Raw genomic sequence first — 21,133 nt, forward strand, 5'->3', positions numbered from 1 at the left:
CCTATTCCCACCCCCCCCCCCCCCCCCATCTCCCTTCTGTTTTTTGTTTTCTCTCTTGTTTTTTGTGCTAAATTGTATGTATGCACTGAGTACGAGCAGCTTTCAGTTTCACTGTACATGTATAGTGACAATAAATGGCATATCTAGAATCAAAATGAAACTTTGACAAATGACCATCTGCACAGAATAAAATTACAAAATTCTTGGAAAATATATTTCCTGCTCTGGGTCAGGTAGGTTTCCTTCACGGACAATAAAACAGATTTTTTTCACCACCAAGGGTACAGAGAAAGGTAATATACTCTGTTTTAGAATGCCCTAATTAGCAAGGAACATCCTTGCAGACGCAAAAAGTGTTAACCTTTCAGATTAATGGCTCCTCATCAGAATTGGAGTAATGAGAAAATAAGTGATTTGAGTTGAGGAAAGTTGAAAAACAGTGCCAAACGTTTGAGACCGAGTACAATAGCTGCTGAATATCCGAAAGAAAAGGGAATGCTGGAAATGTTTAGCAGGTCAGATAGCATCAGTTGTAAGTGCCAATTCCCACACAAACAGGAATGGCTGGTTATCTGAGATTGTTTAGTTCAATGCTGGATACCATGCCTAGAAGGAAGATGTGTTAATACTGATGTTGGGCATTGTCGGAGTGGTATAGGCGGCCAAATATAGTGGGAGTGATATGGGCAACCAGCTAGAAGCTCAGTTGCCTCTGTGGACTTTTAGTGGTGTTTTGTGAACATCATATAACCGGCGTTTGGCTTATATAATGTAAAAGAGATAACTTTGGGCACATTAGGTGTAGCAAAACTGAATTGGATAAAACGCAAGTGAATCATTACTTCGCCTGGAGGAAATATTTGGATGCCTGAATGATGGATAGAGGTAAAAGGCAGGGTTGCATCTCATGAGAAGGGGAGTGGTTGTTTGTGAAGGTAGCAGACTGAACTAAGGAGCAACACAGGAAACAGTCCCTTTGGAAATTGAAAGGAGAAGAGATTTGCTTTGTGGTGGCATTTTTCAAAAAGTGGCAAAATGACAGAGGATGATCCGTTGAATGAGAAGGCTGACGAGACCAGGACTCTTCATTATCTGAAGGGAGGACATGTTTGTAAGCAGAAGTATGTCAATTAGAAGACGTACTTAAGAGCCTTGTCGCCAACGGTGGAGGTGGTCATAATTACGGGAAAAGAAACCCCATAGTCACTTTGAAGAAAGATAAATAGCCAGTAACTGTTTCCCATGATAGGGGTGTGTAAAACTGGAGGATATAGGCTTACGGTGAGAAGGGGAAGACTTAAAGGAGATCCAAAGGGTACATTTTTCACATGAGGAGTAGGTGGTGTCCAGAATGGGATGCCAGTGAGGGTGCTGATGGCAGGAACAGTAACAATTTATATCTTATCAGGTACATGAATGAGCAAGACATTGAGCGATTAGGAATAAATCCCGTCACGTGGGTGTAGTATAGATCGGCATGATTGACGGCACAGAGTATGATGCCATTACAGGACATAGTTTTCACTAAAAGATGAAAAAACAGTAAAAGTCAGAACTTTTAGATTTATTATCAATATTCTGCCAATTTTACATTTGCATTTTTATCCTTTTAAATATCCAGAGGGTTAAATACAATTTGTTGCAGTTATAAAATGTAAACCACTAGTGATAAGTCACATAACACCAGTACAATAGAGAAATATGAACACAAAACAAGGCAACGGAAAGGGATAAAAATCACATTTTTATAGCTGAGGCTCTGTGTAAGTGGTTTTCCTGAGTTGGGAAATTTACTTTCCTGTTCTAACCAGTTTGAATAAGTGACATTTTAAAACAAATACAAAATATTCAGTATTTATAAACATTGAAAACAAAAAAAAACCAAGGAAACAATCATAGCACAAAATAAAACTTGAAGCCGTATTTGTGGAAGCTTATTTTTGATTTCTGTCTTCATGTTTGCAGATGGAATAAAACATTTAAATCAATGTCTCAGTACCATATTTCATTTTTTATAATTCTTCAATTTACATTTGCAAGGATATACCTTTTTGCATTACTTTGACTGCTCTCTAAAGTTCTATTCGCATTTCAAATTATTTTACTCATCAGACTACTAATTTACTTTTACCAATAATCCCATTGTAGATTTAGTTTTTCCACGTTGAATAAAACACTTGAAAAATCGCATCTTTATTTTTTTTTTCCCCACGTGTCTTTACCTTTTCATTTAAAAGGATAGAAGAAATATATTCAACTATGTTGACTTTTCAACTGGAAATGTCTATTCTTATACCTTCTTGCATGCTAGATTTAAGGCTGCTAGTCTTACATTTGCCTAGTAATTTTCTTAAATTAAAACAGGCTCCCACAAATATGTCAAGAAATGAATTAATATTGAGGGGAAATAACGAGGTAAGATAGGCCTGCACAATATTTGATTATTACAATCACTGAAAGATATACAGCAGTTAATGTTTTCAAAAAACCCTGAGAATCACAATCTAGCTTCTAATATTCGGCACTAGATTGTAAACAGCACATTGACACAAAAGTATATATTTAATAGTCATTATTCATTCTAATTCTATCAATTTTCTATCAATATAGCATTAATTATTAGCATGTACACAGCAAGGACAAATGGACAATATCAAAGCTGTATGTTCCATAGTGCTTTTGCTTTCTTTAAAGTGTGTGTTCATTTATGTCTTTGGTATACAGCAATCATCACCCTAGTAGATTAAGAAGAAAATAGGAAAAGCAAATACTAGGTTTTCAATATTTAAACACAATGATTAAAATAATAACATCTAAAAAACCCTTCAACTTGCAGGAATGACCTTTAATCACACACTGCAAGAAATTATTCAAGCAACTGGGTTTACATTTTGATAATAATCAAAACAATCTGCATGTTTCTCTTATACTGTAGTTTCAAGACGGAAAATGGCTTAATGCAGTATAGGTAAACGTTTCAAGTGTTGTTTGAGACATGTCTACCAGAAGCTGTTAAATTGTACCAAGATTCTGCATTATCTGTGGGTAGTGTTGTAGAGCAGAGGGATCTAGGAGTACAGGTGCATGGTTCCTTGAAGGTCGAGTCGCAGGTAGATAAGGTGGTCAAAAGACTTTTGGCACTTTGGCCTTGATCAGTCAGAGTATTGAGTATAGAAGTTGGGAGGTCATGTTGCAATTGTATAAAACGTTGGTGGGACCACATTTAGAATAATGTGTTCAGTTCTGGGCACCATGTTATAGAAAAGATATTGTCAAGCTTGAAAGGGTTCTGAAAAGATTTACGAGGATGTTGCCAAGACTAGAGGGTGTGGGCTATAGGGAGAGGTTGTGTAGACTGGGTCTCTATTCCACGGAGCGCAGGAGAATAAGGGGTGATCTTATAGAGGTGGTTAAGTTCAAGAGATGAATAGATCGGGTAGATGCACATAGTTTTTTGCCCAGAGTAGGGGAATCGAGGACCAGAGGACATAGGTTCAAGGTGAAAGGGAAAAGATTTAACTTTTTCCACACAAAGGGTGGTAGGTGTATGGAACAAGCTGCCAGATGAGCTAGTTGAGGCTGGGACTATCCCATCATTTGAGAAACAGTTACACAGGTACATGGATAGGACAGGTTTGGAGGGATATGGACCAAGCACAGGCAAGTGGGACTGGTGTAGCTGGGACATTGTTGGCTGGTGTGGGCGAGTTGGGCCGAAAGGCCTTTTTCCACACTGGATCACTCTATGACTCTACAGTGACCTGCAAGAAATATTTGCCCAAAGTAATTTTTACCCCAGGTGAGCTTTAATTTAGTTGTTTTAACATAGATTCAAGTCATTGTATCTGAACTTGCCAACTCATTAAGTACTGCCCTTATTGAAAATCCTATGTAAATGGACAGAAATGAAGTAATTTACATTTTAGGAAATGCTGCCAATAAAGAGTATCCTTTATCAGACTTTGTTGTGATATAGAATTACACTACCACTCACATTTTATTTGAGATCAATAGTGGGTAGCAAGCCTTTTTCTTATTTGTATTTTTAAATTCTTGTTAACATGCAGATACTAAGTGATTTAAAACTAAAAACATTTTATAATGGCAGTTTTTACAATGTTCTCAAAATCCAATTTTGATAGCTTAATGGCTCCTACACATTTCTAAAAACAATAATTTATGTTCAAAATAAATGCGTCCACAATAAGACTGAACATAAATCAATATAAATTAGTTAACATTAAGAACTATTGTTTTACCATAGTTTGAAACCAATTCTGTACTCGTAATTACATCTTCTCCAACCAATTTGTTATGTCAATTAAATTGAATTGACGTTTCAATTTCTGTCCATTTACTGGCTCCTGTTGTATACCTTAATAATTTTCACAATTCTTTGTCAGGGTTCTAAGCCCTTTGGATGCATATTATTCATAATATGAAAAGGAAATCTGAAGGATTACTAAATATGCACTCATTCAATTGACAGATAAATAAAAAATATTATTTGAAAAGAACATTTTCAATATACCGATCATGCTACTGATGAGGTTATATTAAACAGTTCTGTTACTCTGAAGATTTATACCCACATTTTATAAAACATCAGAAGCAAATCAAATTAGGATTCCTGGGCAAGAGATTTGGACTGCAAGAGGTCTTGCTCACTTTTCAAAATATTTTTTTCATTCTCATTTGTAAGATTCAGACCACAATTAGCCCCAAGGTAAACACTTCGTGTTACTGATGTCTGGTTCAGGTTTCTGCACAATTATGCAATATAAACCATCCTACTAAACTAAGCAAATTAAGCTGAATTCCAATCTGTCTTTTGAATCTTGATGGACCACCTGACTAGATATTACCAATCATAAGTACACAAATGTAACTGTCAAAGCACAAATCACTATTGAATACCAACAAAAGATTGGAAGTGCAAATCTCTGTATAAGCTTTCAAAACCAATGTTCCTTTAAAAGCCAAAATAGTCATCCAGAACAGCTTCTATAGCCACATTAAGATTGCAGTGGTTTGCATTCAGAAAGTTTTTAATTTAACGATTACAGTGCAACGGTTAAATGGAAGAAAATTCAACATGGAATTTCAATCTGCAAGGCTGATACTGTTTATAGTTGTGGATTCCAAAACAATCATGTTATTATTTTTTTCAAATTATGTCCATTTAATAATAAGTTATTCCTGGAATATGTTTTGCTAATTATAAAAGGAATTTTGATATTCTAATGTCTCCATCTTGAATTCTTCAATTAAATTTCCAGCCATTGGAGCTAATAATAATATTTAAAATTCAGAATCCCAAATGCACTGACATTTTAAGGTCACTTAAATACAACAATATCAATAAATCTGCCATTCCTGTTTTACCACAGCATGAAGATAGAGATATCCAGCGACTTGCATCAATTGTACAATGACAAATGGTCAGTAAGCCCTTGTCCATACTAAACACACACCCGAACCCTGAGCACATTTGTTAAAATGTATAATTTACTTGCACTTTAGTTTTGAAAGTTTGCTATGGGCTTTTCCAAGTTCATAATTTTCAAAACATTTAATCCATGGGTTAGCAATATATTTGGGTATAGATCGACAACAGTACATTATTAAAGAGCTCCCTCGAATCACAGGGTATACATCAGCGTCGCATAACTGGGCAATTATCTTTAAAGACCAAAGGGATCAACTACAAATAGAAATGTATATCATTAAGAAACATAGCAGTTAACAGTATGACTTTCTTCTGCATTATTTTTCTGCCAAATTCTTTCATGGGGATATTGTTACTAACTTTGGGGAGCTATATTTCATGTAATTTGTGAATTTCACGTCAAATCACCATATGCAGAACTTAGTGGTCAAATGCTCACAGCAAACAGGGTGACTCCACTCCGCCAACTGAGATTAGTCAATTTTTCACAGTATGGACACTGATCTTTATGGGTTAGTGCAATAGATGAATGCTGTCTTAATTACCAGATTAGTTCCTCAGAGGAAATCAGAGAGCAAACCAAAGCTATTTCTAACAATGACTCTAAAATTCTGAAGTCATAACTACTGAAAGTTTTCTGTCTGAACCATTTATGTTACTCATTCAAATTCCCAGAACTCCTTGGAGGTTGAAATGTTCTTATCCCATTCATACTAATGATTTTAGATACAACTAGGAATATGTATACAGGAAACATTTCCATTTCTAAAGTCACAAGATTTATATTATCGTCTATATGGCTTAATACAACAGTGCATCTCCTCATCAGGAATTTGTGATAATAGTTATACTCTTGAATGTGGGATTGGATTATAAATTTCATGCTGGGACTGCATAACGCGGGGTGAGATAGAACAAAGTGATATAGCAAAAGCAAAATGCTAAAGCCATAAAGCTTTTAAGGGTATCCAATCGTAAAAAAATGTTTTGTTATTGAATGATTATTGAAATGATCAAGCTTTTTACGAGTTAGAACAAAGTGATATAACAAAAGAAATGAAAAAGCCATAAAGCTTTAAGGATATCCAAACAGAAAAAAGTTTTCATATTGAATGATTATTGAAATGATCAAACTTTGATGGCTACAATATTTTTACTAACTCACTTAAATCGATTTATCAATTTGGCAACATGGATTTAAGAAATAAATTCCTCATGATGACCTTTTGGTACCTAAGCTTTTCCATTTTATTGGTGATCATTTTACCCAATTTGCAACATCTGTGAATTTTCTTTCCTTATCAGAAAAAGGACATTTTTTTTTATAGTACAATACAGTTCACAATTTAATCTACATTGATGTTTAAAGCTCATCAAGGTAGCAAATATTGGTTTGGGACTAATTTGACTGACAACTATTAACCATAATTATGCTTTCCAGGCTAATTCTTAATCTTTCAGAATCTAAATTCTAATTCAGGCTAATTCAGAATCTAAAGTTAGTTTATCAGCAACTCAGTATTTAAATCACAATGCTCATGTAGAAAGGGTGGAGGTATATTTTGTGTAAGGCACTGAGACCCTTTATTTCTTGCACTCTAAGATATGGTTATTTAGTAAACAAGCAAGAGTTTTTGATAGCAAGGAAAAATGCTTCCAAGAAGTAATATGATAAACAACTTTACTATTCTCTATTGCAAAATGAAATGAAATCTGAGCAACTTCATTAGCTACAGCTATGTTCCCTCTCCACCCTCACCACATTTACAATATCACTAACGTATCGGGAAATTAAAAAAATCTTCCCCAAGATATGAAGTTGAATGCAGATTATTTAAATTAAAAGTACGAAAGAACCCCACACACTCCAGAAAAAAATCAATTAACAAAATAAAAGTTGGGGAAAATATCTGAAAGTTGACAACTAGGACGTAGATTATGCAGGTAAACTATTTCCACTCCCTGGAATGGTAAAGCAATATAAACCTTTTAAACCCCAGAGCAGAACCATGTCAAAATGTCAAAAGTGTAACTCAATACATATATCAACTAAACAAAGACCAAAAGAAAATTCAGATTACTAATTTATTATTTCTGATGTGCTTGTACATGCACTGGATCACACTAAAAAAAAAATCAATCTGGCACAGCATGACACCATAAAAAAGATTTGAAGAATCACGTTTGCTAGCAACAACTGAGGATCCATCTCATATCCCAAAAGGATAAGGTCACTCGGTCAACTACAACAACATATCGACTCTTTTTTTAAAGCCAATATAACCTCCCTGTGCTATTATCTCTGAACATAAATTATCATTTTATCACAGCAATTAGACAGTAGCAAAGCATTATTATGGAGGAACAGGAAATTGCAAATTTAATAGATTATTCTCTACTGTTATCTTGTTCCAATATAAAAGGTCAATAATCCAGGGGCAGACAAAGCACCAACATCATTGCAACCTTCCAACCATTTCTCTCCCCAAACACCAAAAAATCTCAAACAGCTCCACTGTGATAAAACAACTGCCCTCAGGCTCTTTCTTCTTAGCAAGCCGTAATGCATTCAGCGAATTTATGCTGCTTTCAAATTAAAACTGATAATATTAGAAAGATGAGGTAGTTATCTGTATTTAATTTTAGTGCCAGAGTAAAAAGATAATTTAGGAAGCTATATCTCTCAATTAACAGCACTATAAATACATTCAGCTACATTATTAAATTGCATTAACTGGAGAAAATGCCACAAAAAGTAATACCATCCAAAACTCGTATGCACTATGCAATCAGCTTTGAATGTGTTCATACTGAATGATGGAAAGAATGTGCAATAAAATATTTAGATTATGCTTTAACAATATCGTTAATCTGAAGCATCATTATGACCAATATTCAGCTCTTAAATAATAAACATTTGGCATTGCCCAGCTAAACATCTGGTTCTTACAAATAGTGGCTTTTGAAAAATTAGATTTAACATTTTGGAACTTCCGCGTGTAATTTAACTACCATATCAGTATAGGTTCTGAAAGAGTGATGAAGATTATGTTTATCAGTGATATATTAAGTTGATATTCTGTTCAGTCGTCAGGTAAAAAGTTTCCCATAGCATCCAACAGGGTAAAACTCTTACTTAAATACCAAAGAGATCATCAACTATTCATCTCATTTATCATTTGAGGGAATGTAATATGCATAATTTAGTTGTTAATGTTTGACTGCAGGTAAGTGAACAATTTTCAGAAATAAATTATTGACAATGAAGTGCTTTGTGTCAAAAATATGAAAAATCTCTGCAAATGCAACGTCTTTCAACTGAAAATGTCTCTGCCTTGTGAAATGTTTAAGCATTAGTCTTTTGTTTACAACTCAAAACCCAATGAAATACTAGAACAACCCGGCCAATTAGAGTTGGAACTGAAGGGGCACCACAACCGGGTTTAGGCCACAATATTTAGGGTTAACTAACATAAGCATTATTAACAACAAAACTGCATTTCCTACCCTGTCTGCAAGCTGGACTGCATAAGGACAAGTTGGGCGTGTCAATCATGCCACCCACAGTTCAGTAGCCTATCAATACTTGCTGCATACAATTGCCCAAGATGATGATTTCCAATCAAACCACATCCTAGCAAGAATACACAAATTCTGAAATAGGGTGAATACATGGCAGTAAATGGGTTAAAACATGACAAATCTTACTCACAAGTTGTCTAAATATGTCTATATTATCCAGGGACATATAAAACAACTTAATTCTAAATCTACTGGAAATAAAGTTAAAAACAATACACTGGTGCCCCACTCAGCGCTACCTTGCAGAATGTGGAGCGACTATAGCGCTCATGGCTCATGAAAAACTTTTACAAATATTGAAACCGAAAAAAGATCAAAATGTACAAGTTCATCAAATGCGTCCTGACAACGTCCTGAACACAGCCAGGTTGTTCATGTTTCCTTAGTCAATGAGAGCACATTGCATCATTGGTGCTCGACCAATGCCAGTGCCAGATATAATGACCCTCTTTTCGAACTGATTCAGGCAGCACTCCCATTTCTGGCATGCATCTTAAATGCATTCTGAATGCTAGGTGAGGTTCAAGTAAAATTAACTTGATGTACTTGAAGGCCATACACCCTTTACCAATGATAATAAAAGCTTGATCTGCATTACATTTTCAATTATATTCAACCTATTAGGCAGAGGTAGAACAGAGCAATAGAACAATGCTCTGTAAACTAAAAAACCATGACCATAAAGCGCATTTTTTGTAGGACAGGCTGCAGATAGTGCTTTTAACAGCTTTATAACACGTCACATCTATTTGCTTTATTTTCTATTTAAGAAGTTGATATTAGCTTCCAAAGGTTCCAGATCGCAAGCATCTCACCATCAACCATGATCACTTAAAGCCAGTAAAACTAAATAACCTGTAACAGAAGTAAATATATAGTCTTTAACAATCTTTGCCTTTCAATCATCCCAGTGCGATTGAGGAACATTTCAGCACGCTGATAAGTCATCTTCAACACACATAAGACATGATGCAGTTAGTGCAACATCATGTTTGACAAATTATATGAATAACAGTAGTGTAAATGTAAAACAGAACAAGAAAAAATTGTTATTTAGCAAACTTACTTTAAGAGAGTGGAAGTATTCAGTTGAAAATGTATAAATACAAAACAACTTACTAATTGCATCTTCTCGTGGAATATATAGCACTTGCATAAGGTTGGCTTTCACAATCACTGCAAAAATATCTATCCTTGGATTGTGATTATCTATTAAGCAGAACATTTTTCTATATCCCATCTGCTTTAAAGGTGATGTACATTCCAAAATAGTATATTTTCCACAAGTTGAACACCACAAAGCCAATTCTAAAAAAATATTTGACTTCAAATGCCACATTAAATATTACAGTAAATGCAGTGGAGTTTGCTGAAGACCAATGCCAAGCAAATTCAATCTCAATTCAAAAACAGATAAAAGGAATAAATATTTTATGATTGCAAGTCTTTGTACACATCTAAATGTTTGTTACTACTAATATTTTGACCGAGGTGTGCCACCATAATATGATATGCAAACTGTAGGTTAAAGGTTTAAGGATAGTTTTCTACATTGCATTTATAAAATAAAGCCACATATTTAGGGGAGGACAGTTGGCTCAGTACGTTTCCCCTGTGATTGTAACAGCGAGACCTCAGGGCAATTGGTTAGCAGAATTTCAGATTAGTTGCCTAAAAAATGGAATTGCAAGAAAAATGGCATATAAATATTTCTGGAAACTATACAGTCAAAAGGGAATGTTGTTCATTGCGATTTCTTGGAAATTTAATGGGTAGCACGCAAGTTCTTAACAAATGATGAAACAAATTGTAGTCCCAACATCGCTGCAGTAGTGCTAAACATGAACCAATTAAATGAAAAATGAAGATCTTTATGCACATATACGATCAGAATTAAAAGAGCCATGATGAGCACCACGGTTAAAATTTACCATTTTCTTTCCCCCGAAATGCATTAAAAACTGACTTTGATTAGAATAGTTTGCTGCTTTATGATTTGAAGAAACTCCACTGTATTAGGGTCCTGTTGTGAAACTCAAAAATATATTAAGTAATGTTTATAATAAATATGCTGAACTGCTGTAAAAGTCTGTATATTGCTACAAGTATAAGAATGATATACATAAGTGGATAAACATTGAAATAGCTTATCCTTTTCTTGATCGGCAGTAACTGAATATAGTAAATAAGCAATATCATAGATGTAGCCGAAATATTCCTTTCCTTCAAAAAATATCAATATTCACTTATAAATCTCAATTAAAATAGCACATCATGGAAATACACATATATTCTTTAAAAGCTGAACATGGCTGAAAGAAAAAAAAATGTAACCAATAATAAATCAGCCTTCTTGATTAAGTAGATGCTTGAGGTATTAGTAGTACATAGCTGCTCCAGGATCCCATGAGGTAACCATAGAAAGTTTTATAACACAGATGAATATACTCAACTGTGGGATCCCTGTTTTAGCCACTCTAATTAAACCTCTGACGAATAAAACTTAATTTTCCTTGAGAGTTAAAAGCCTGAGAAATCCTTTTAAAGTGTTTGGCGGTGATGCACTGTGCTCATGTTGGCATTATTATAGATGCAGTCTCATGGTGATGAGTTTTTTGAAGCATGTGATGACGAGGATGGAGGTGTACGAGTTACAGGGAGACCAGGTATGCTTTGCGAACTGTTACTTTTGTTGCTATTTCCCTTAGTGCCGGATGCACCAGATACTCCAGGTCCTTGACCAAACAGGACACCTATTTAAAAAAAATAAAACACTTGCATAACTAAACATGCCATTTGAAAATGTTGAAGTAACCAGAAATACCCAAAATTCACTTCCATATTTCAATCAAATAAATTAATATCCGAATCACTAAAAATATAATCACTAGAACAATCTTACAGCATTAGCAACTGGCCTGGTTATGTTACAATGCATATAATTCAGGAAAGGGGATTAATTCCAATAGCTCGAGAAGCACAGCTCTAATGGCTAACATACTTTAAAACATAATCAATCCCTAGCAACTGAAATGTAACTATCATATTATTTATATAGTGGCTAGTGGGTAATTTGTTGGGCGGTTACAGAATAAATTCTTAGAAACTATTTAAATATTACTGACAAGATTGATGCAATTAATATAAATTCAGCACTATGGTTTTGGAGCTATGATGAGACAGGAGTTCAAGTAAAATATTAGGTATCTTTCTACAGGAAGGAGTAGATTAAGGTTTAAATGTATTTAGGGGCGGAAGGTTAGACGTTGCGTTCTATGGGGACTGGTACTTAAATGCCTGTTATTCATTATTAATGCAAGTGACCAGGGCTCTGCAATCAGAGGGAAAATATCAACACTTTTGGTTAACAACAAAATAAGAAGGAGGTTGTGATAAATTACAGGATAATACCAACTTGCAGAATTAGAACACAAGATAAATTTTTACAATACTAATAAATGCCAGGCTATAAATTATACACCAGATCTTAAAATTATAAAATAATAGTAACAGGATTAGGTCAGTTGGCCACTCGAGCCTGCTCCACTATTGAATGAGATCCTGATCTAATGGTCCATGTCCACTTTCCCACCCTATTATCATACACCTCAATTAAAATCAATCTCAGTTTCAGTTCTCCAGCTTTTTGTCTACCTTCAGTTTTAGTTTAGTTTAGAGATAGAACATGGAAATAGCCCCGACGGCCCACCCAGTCCACGCCAACCACTGATCACTTGCGTGCTAATTTTCTGTGTTTCAGGCACATTTATTTTAGTAGCAGCTTTCTCCATTTACATAATAATCTGTTTCATCAGCTCTCCTTCCATAGTGAACTACATATTTTTCCTACATTGTACTCTCCAACCAACATTTACATCAACATTTAACCAATCAATATTCCTCTGTAAACCGTACCATGCAATTTCTTAGTTCACTTTCCCACTCACCTTTGTGTCATCAGCAAACCCGACTACAATACATTCACTTCCTTGCTCCAAATCTCTTACACTGTGAACACCTGCAGCGCTCCAGAGGTTACAGGTTGGCAAACTAAAAATAATCCTTAATACAAAATATACACTGATTCCCGCCGGTTGATCAATCCTCTCTCCATGCCAATATATTACTGACACCATGAGGTCTTATCTTGTGAAGTAACCTTTTATATCTGGTTGAAATCCATTCAAAATCCAAATACATTGTTACATTTACTAGTCTACCTCTATGCCTCTCCATGCTGATACTGTTTGATCAAATGGTGATTTTCCAAATGCTCAGTTATCTCCCTACTAAGTGATTCCAACAATTAACATTACATATTCTGGCCTATAATTATCAATTTTTTCATCTCTTAATCTTATTGAATAAGAGTGTCACTCATTGCCATTTTTCCATTCCTTTCTTAAATCACCAGAAGCTGTGTATTTTGGAAAGATTACAACCTGTGCATCTACTATCTCTGTAGCCGGTTATTTTAATATCCTAGGATACAAATAATCAGATCCAGATTATCTGTCAGTGATCAGTTATAACTTATTAGTGTGCCTAATATGAATTGGAGGTAGACAAAAGTGCTAGAGAAACTCAGCGGGAGCAGCAGCATCTATGGAGCGAAGGAAATAGGCAAAGTTTCGGGCCAAAACCCTTCTTCAGACTGAAGAAAGAAGGGTTTCGGCCCGAAACGTTGCCTATTTCCTTCGCTCCATAGATGCTGCTGCACCCGCTGAGTTTCTCCAGAACTTTTGTCTACCTTCGATTTTCCAGCATCTGCAGTTCCTTCTTAAATGCCTAATATGAAATCTCTGGTGACAGTAGTGGTATTTACGCATTCCCTCATTATTTTACTAGTTAATAAATATTCATGGTTTAATTTACCTTAAAGGCAAAATATATATAAACGGTCTGTTCTTTTCCCCACATTTCTATAGTTCTATTTTCTAAGGGACCTTTGTTCACTTTGACTTCACGTTTATGTGCTTGAATTATATTATCAGATTTCATATGGAATAGAAAATTCAGTTTCCCATTTAACAGGTAATAAAAAGTTCATTTTATGACACTGTTATAATCATTTGCTTTATACAAATTCACCTGTGTAGACAACTCCATTGATCTCCACTGACATACTGATACTGTTCATACCACTAGTGGCAAGGTTCAATGCTGATTCTTGGCGTTCTGCTAAGAAACAAACACAGCAATGTTAATATTTCACAGTGGAAAATAGATACAAGCAATGACATGAAATAGGTCAAAAATAACTTCCGATTAAATCATAAATATTCTCCCATAGGATCTCGGGGAAGACAAAACAAGTTGAATACTTTCAATTTAATAAAAAACAGAATGCTGCATTATTAAAAGTGATGTATTTCAAGAGCACATTAAACACAGGCTACTTCTGTTTCTTTTGGTGGACATTAAATATTTAATTGATGTTATTCCAGGTTCCATCCCAATATTAATCACTCAAACAACACCACCAAAATCAATTATTTGTTCCATTTGTGATTGTAGAACCTTGTAAAATTTCTGGCTTGAAAAGCACTTTGGAAGATCTCAATAGGAAAGTTCCAATAAAGATTAAAGTAACTTCCATCCTTTCAATGACGATAAAGAGCTGATTCTCTGTTGTCCAGTCAGTAATTTAAAGCACCTGTCTTAATTTGGAATTCAGTTCCACATGACCTTCATTGATGAAGTGACTGATTGTCTTTAATGCTACTCCTACCAGGTATAACTTAATTAGGAATGGTTTTCCCTCTGCCACCTCAGTTTTCCAAAATGTATCTTTAATTCATCCACAGCAGCCCCTTGTTACATGACATTGACTTTCAGCAAAATCATTTCTTTTTTTGACACAATGATTCCACATTCTGTAACACTACCCTTGTAGCACTGTGGGCCAATCAGATACTACAAAAACTTCTACTGCTACAATCTACAATCTCATGATCTGGCATATCCCTCAGTCCACAATCACGATCAAGCCAAGGGATCACCTCTGGGTCAATGAAGAGTGCAGAAGGGCTTGCCTGAAGTAGTATCAGGCAAATGCATAAATGATGACTGGTAAACATGGTGAATCTGCACTGCAGATGATTCGAGCGAATAAAAAGCAAAAACAAAATAATTAATTGAGCTAAGCAATCAAACTCCACCACCTACAAGTCCACCTGCAAACCAGTCAGAAATATATCATCAGTTCTTCACTGCTGAATCTAAGGCCTGGAACTTCTTGTCCAACTGGAAGTGACAAAGGAGATTGATTAGATTAGGTGATGTATTTTGTATATATAGATTTTAGTAAGGCTTTTGATTAGGTCCCTCATGGTAGGTCGATTCAGAAGATATATGGGATTCACGATGACTTGGCTATATGGATGTAGAACTGGCTTATTCATAAAACACAAAGGGTTGCGGTGGAAAGTAGGGTAAATAGCATAGACCATCAGAACCTTTTTCCCCCAGGGTAGAAATGTCCAATACTAAAAGGCTTAGCTATAAGGTGAAAGGGGGCAAATTTAATGGTGATGTGCTCCAAACAGTCAAGTTAAATTTAAGTGCTGTTGGAGGAAGGATCCCCCTTTGCTACAATCAGCATAATTTGAAGATATCAACTTTGTGCAAATTAATGATTGATTTCTACTGGCAGCTGCATTCTACAATGTTGCTCAAATCCAATGAAATGGCTACAACGAGCTGCCTGGCCTCTATTTCAGTAATTCTCTATCATTCTAATGATGATGCTGAAAAAGTTGCATTGGCCTTCAAAAACCAGTAACTGGTGCCCTATAAATCATAATTGTTCAAGTACAGCATGACAGAGCAGGACAGGAAGTGTGATGCTGTTGTGGTGACAGTGAGGAGAAAGGACACAGAACTCCCAACAGAACCTTTCCTATGATCATGGAATAGCAATGCATTTATATTTCATTTCAGATATCCCACTGAAATATGTCACATGTGCTAGTGAGAACTTCCACCTACAATAGGTCAAATCCAGATTTGCTGCCAATTGTCAAAGTCGTCAGTGTGAATTTTTTGGTTATCATTTTCCTTCCAAACCGGTACTGTAAATTATCATAACATCTTGTAATTTGCCAACACTCTGTATAAGGGTGGTCACTGAGGCACTACTTAAAGATATCTCTTGCTGAAGCATTGGCATATCAGAATTGAATTGTCGTGTTTCATTTAATTCAAATAGAAAGGATATTACTTTTACTTCACCTAATCTACCACAGATTCAATGGACACTTTCCTATGTGTTGGGAAAGTTGGACTGTTGTACTGTTAGACTGCACAGATATTAAGGAATTAGTATGGTTGAGCAGAAAGCTGGACTTCAGCTTCAGCTCATGCCCAAGACATCTCGATATTCTGTGTTATTACGGTGGGTAAAAGTCAGTTGGCCTAAGCAGATTTACATGCTCATGAATGAAGACCACAATTTAAAAATGGCTCTTTATGAAATATCACAAAACATAGAAGGGAAAGATACATGTGTAATATACTTTAACATGTGCTCTAGATTTCAGTAAGCCCACATCTCACCCCTTTTATACATTTTCTATCTTAGAAACAAAAATATCTTGTAAAGATAATTATACCTTGGCTGTTGATTCTGATATTCATTGGTATTTGGGCTGTCATAGCCAGTAGATTCTGTTGAATAACCCGCTGCATCAGTCGCTGCTGTTCTTCCATCCCAACTACCAACTTCTTCTCTGGAGGTTCTCCGGACTCAAGCTTTTCTCTCAACTGGTCTAATGCTACAGCTTGTGCAGCAACTGCAGCCTGAGCTGCAGCTACCTGGTGACCAGTTAGTGAAATTGGAAGTCTAGCCCCCAGCGTCAGTGGAATAACTGAATCTTCCTCTGCAAAACCAATGATACACATCAACACAAGTTGTGTGAAACTATGCAAAACTAATATTTAGAAATTATTAGTACTCTACGCTCAAACAATATGAGACTTAGTGAAGATAAAGAACAATTGCAAAAACAATGTCTAATACTTTCTCCCTTTCGTTACAAAAAAGTGAGACGATTTCCATGCTTCAAAACAATTAATTAATCTAAAACTAATGTTGATTGTAAACACACACTTCTACTGGGCTAAATCACCTGTATAAGCTCTCCAGTTCTCTATAATCACAAAGCCAAAAAATATCAATAAATTGATGTTCAGCTGATAGATCAATATCCTTAACATGCTGCCTCTGCCCATAAATGTGAGTATTTCCAGCACTTTGTTTTTATTAGAGATTTCCAACATTTGCAATTTTTCCACCATCTCAACCGAATGGCCTCCTCCTGCACCTATTTTCTATGTTTCTATCGGTGTAATCTTGAGGCAGATTTTTTTGTTGTCCTAAAATTGCTAGTTACCTCCACCTAGATCATGCTGTTTGGTTCACAATGGCCTCCAGCAGAGTCTTCTGGCTCCCAGCACTTCTCCAAAACACAGCACAGCAAATAGGCTGTGTCAGCGCAGCCAACTTAACAGTTCTCAAAAAGAAAAACACTGACAACTGGCGAAGCAATCCACCACCCTTTTAACTATGTGTGTTTGGGGGGCTTTGAATGATTATTCACAAATATTCAGTAATACTTAATGTAAACAAAATATTGTTAAAACATGTCATTACAAAGCATTTGGACCTTACCGATAAAAATATTAGAACTAAGTAAGTAATAACATTTCAAAGATTTAAATAGCTCCCAGAAGCTGGGGCCTCCTATTCATTTGAATGGGATCTGCCATGCTTGTGCTGAATGGAGGTTCACCAGAACAGGAAGGTTGGTGGCATGAAAAGGAAGGCAGATTATTATCTGAATGGTGTCCGGTTAGGAAAAGGGGAAGTACAACAAGACCTGGGTGTCCTTGCACATCACTGAAAATAAGCATGCAGGTACAGCAGGCAGTGAAGAAAGCTAATGGCATTTTGGCTTTCATAACAAAAGGAGTTGAGTATAGGAGCAAAGAGGTCCTTCTGCAGTTGTACAGGGCCCTGGTGAGACCACACCTAGAGTATTGTGTGCAGTTTTGGTCCCCTAATTTGATGAAGGACATTCTTGCTATTGAGGGAGTGCAGCGTAGGTTCACAAGGTTAATTCCCGAGATGGCGAGACTGTCATGTGATGAAAGAAAGGAGCGACTGGGCTTATATTCACCGGAATTTAGAAGGATGATAGGGAATCTTATAGAAACATATAAAATTATGAAGGGATTGGACATGCTAGATGCAGGAAACATGTTCCCGATGTTGGGGGAGCCCAGAACCAGGGGCCACAGTTTAAGAATAAGTGGTAGACCATTTAGAACTGAGATGAGGAAGAACTTTTTCACCCAGAGTTGTGAATTTGTGGAATTCTCTGCCTCAGAAGGCAGTGGAGGTCAATTCACTGGATGCATTCAAAAGGTAGTTAGATAGAGCTCTTCGGGCTAGCGGAATCATGGGTTAGGGGGAGAAAGCAGGAACGGGGTACTGATTGTGGATGATCAGCCATGATCACATCGAAGGGCCAAATGGCCTACTCCTGCACCTATTGTCTATGTATCTAACAGCCTTGGGGCATGCAGCAGCCCAGACAATCATACCAACTGTTATCTGAGATCCCATGTCTGGTTACTGGGACATGCTGGGGTTTGAGTATAGGAGCAGGGAGGTTCTACTGCAGTTGTACAGGGTCTTGATGAGACCACACCTGGAGTATTGCATACAGTTTTGGTCTCCTAATCTGAGGAAGGACATTCTTGCCATAGAGGGAGTACAGAGAAGGTTCACCAGACTGATTCCTGGGATGTCAGGATTTTCATATGAAGAAAGACTGGATAGACTGCTTGTACTCACTAGAATTTAGAAGATCGAGGGGGATCTTATAGAAACGTACAAAATTCTTAAGGGGTTGGACAGGCTAGATGCAGGAAGATTGTTCCTGATGATGGGGAAGTCCAGAACAAGGGGTCACAGTTTAAGGATAAAGGGGAAATCTTTTAGGACTGAGGTGAGAAACACATTTTTTACACAGAGAGTGGTGAATCTCTGGAATTCTCTGCCACAGAATGTAGTTGAGGCCAGTTCATTGGCTATATTTAAGAGGGAGTTAGATGTGGCCCTTGTGGCTAAAAGGATCAGGGGGTATGGAGAGAAAGCAGGTACAGGATACTGAGTTGGATGATCAGTCATGATCATATTGAATGGCGGTGCAGGCTCGAAGGGCCGAATGGCCCACTCCTATTTTCTATGTTTCTATCTCCCTCCATTCGTGCAGGCACTGGGGTGGGAAATCCACCCAATTACTTTTCAAAAGCTAATTAAAAATTAGATTCTCAATGTGCCCAATAAGAGGAGTGGTATTTCTTCTAAATTATTTACAAAATCATAATACGTACCTTTCTTTATTTTCACCAGCTGGCTTATGGGGCTGCCATTAGTTGTTGCTGGACCTGGCATAGGCACTTGCATTTTGGGAGAGGATAACACTGAAGCTGGTCCACCAGGAGAGTAGTTATAAAGACTTGATCCAAAGCTATGTCTTCGACCCTCCCGCCGATTACTATCAATAGCAATCTGCAATTCACTAGGAGAGCTCAGACCTCTCTTCTCACATTCATATGGATAGAGGTATTTCATATATCTAAAAAATAATTGAGACAAGCTGTTATTTGGAACAAGAAAAAGACTGGTTACATTTACAATTATGGGACCGCAGTTGTTTACAATATAAATTAATGATGCAGCTGAAGGGATTAAAAGTATAATAGGCAAATTTGTAGAATGCACAAAGCTGGGTGGCAGTGTGAACTGTAAAGAGGATGCTATGAGGATGCAGGGTGACTGGCACAGGTTGGGTGAGTGGGCAGATGCAGTTTAATGTGGATAAATGTGAGGTTATTCAATTTGGTGGCAAAAACTGGAAGGCAGATTATTATCTAAATGGTGTCAAGTTGGGAAAAGGGGAAGTATAACGGGATCTGGGGGGTCCTTGTTCAGCAGTCACTGAAAGTAAGCATGAAGGTACAGCATGCAGAAAAGAAAGCGAATGGCATGTTGGCCTTCATAACAAGAGGAGTTGAGTATAGGAGCAAAGAGGTCCTTCTGCAGTTGTACAGGGCCCTAGTGCGACCACACCTGGAGTATTGTGTGCAGTTTTCGTCTCCAAATTAGAGGAAGGACATTCTTGCTATTGAGGGAGTGCAGCGTAGGTTCACCAGGTTAATTCCTGGGAATGATGGGACTGTCATATGTTGATAGAATGGAGCAGCTGGGCTTGTATACTCTGGAATTTAGAAGGATGAGAAGGGATCTTATTGAAACATAAGATTATTAAGGGTTTGGACACGCTAGAGGCAGGAAACATGTTCCCGATGTTGGGAGAGGCCACAACCAGGGGCCACAGTTTAAGAATAAGGGATAAGCCGTTTAGAACGGAGATGTGGAAAAACTTTTTCACACAGAGAGTTGTGAGTCTGTGGAATTCTCTGCCTCAGAAGGCGGTGGAGGCCGATTCTCTGGATGCTTTCAAGAGAGAGTTAGATAGAGATCTTAACGATAGCAAGGGATATGGGGAAAAGGCAGGAACGGGGTACTGATTGTGGATGATCAGCCATGATCACATTAAATGGCAGTGCTGGCTCGAAGGGCCGAATGGTCTACTCCTGCACCTATTGAAATCCAACAATCATGGTACAATTGTCAATACCATGCAAACTAGGTGTAATATTCACAAGGTACAACAAATAGAAATCTATTTAGGCATGTAACTGTGCTTAATGTTCTAAGTGATGATCATTAAAACAAGTAATTACTAATTAAGTCATACAAATGAAACTGAGATACTGGAACAACAGAGGAACATTTTAATTTTCACAATTAGTATACGTTTTTTGGAATTATTATATCATTTTGCAGATTTCATTTGAAACCAACAATCAAAGGGTGACAAAATAAAGCAAAGTAACCAGTCTCACAATATATATATATTTTAAATGTAACCATTACTTCAAATGAAAAAGCTGTAGGAGCAATGCATACGCATACATGACACTCTCATAATCCAATGATTCTGCAATAACATTTCCAACCCAGATTAC

General features: G+C 36.6%; 1 protein-coding gene across 2 annotated transcripts in view; it reads right to left on the reverse strand.

Moving 5' to 3' along the window:
• Positions 1 to 1,550: 1,550 nt before the first annotated feature.
• The window catches only part of LOC129711068 (AT-rich interactive domain-containing protein 3A-like), a 55,677-nt gene continuing 36,094 nt past the window's right edge, over positions 1,551 to 21,133 (reverse strand). The window contains exons 4-7 of one of the 2 annotated variants that reach the window (XM_055658436.1): positions 19,433 to 19,677; positions 16,645 to 16,911; positions 14,123 to 14,209; positions 1,551 to 11,784 (exon numbers count right to left, since the gene is read on the reverse strand). In XM_055658436.1, coding sequence (XP_055514411.1) covers positions 11,630 to 11,784; positions 14,123 to 14,209; positions 16,645 to 16,911; positions 19,433 to 19,677 — 754 coding nt within the window. In that variant the 3' untranslated portion in view covers positions 1,551 to 11,629. Of the gene's footprint in view, positions 11,785 to 14,122; positions 14,213 to 16,644; positions 16,912 to 19,432; positions 19,678 to 21,133 lie in introns of both variants that reach the window. The other variant, XM_055658435.1, reaches the window with a different exon arrangement.

This window comes from Leucoraja erinacea, chromosome 29, assembly GCF_028641065.1.
Source record: "Leucoraja erinacea ecotype New England chromosome 29, Leri_hhj_1, whole genome shotgun sequence".
Classification (NCBI taxonomy): Eukaryota; Metazoa; Chordata; class Chondrichthyes; order Rajiformes; family Rajidae; genus Leucoraja; species Leucoraja erinaceus.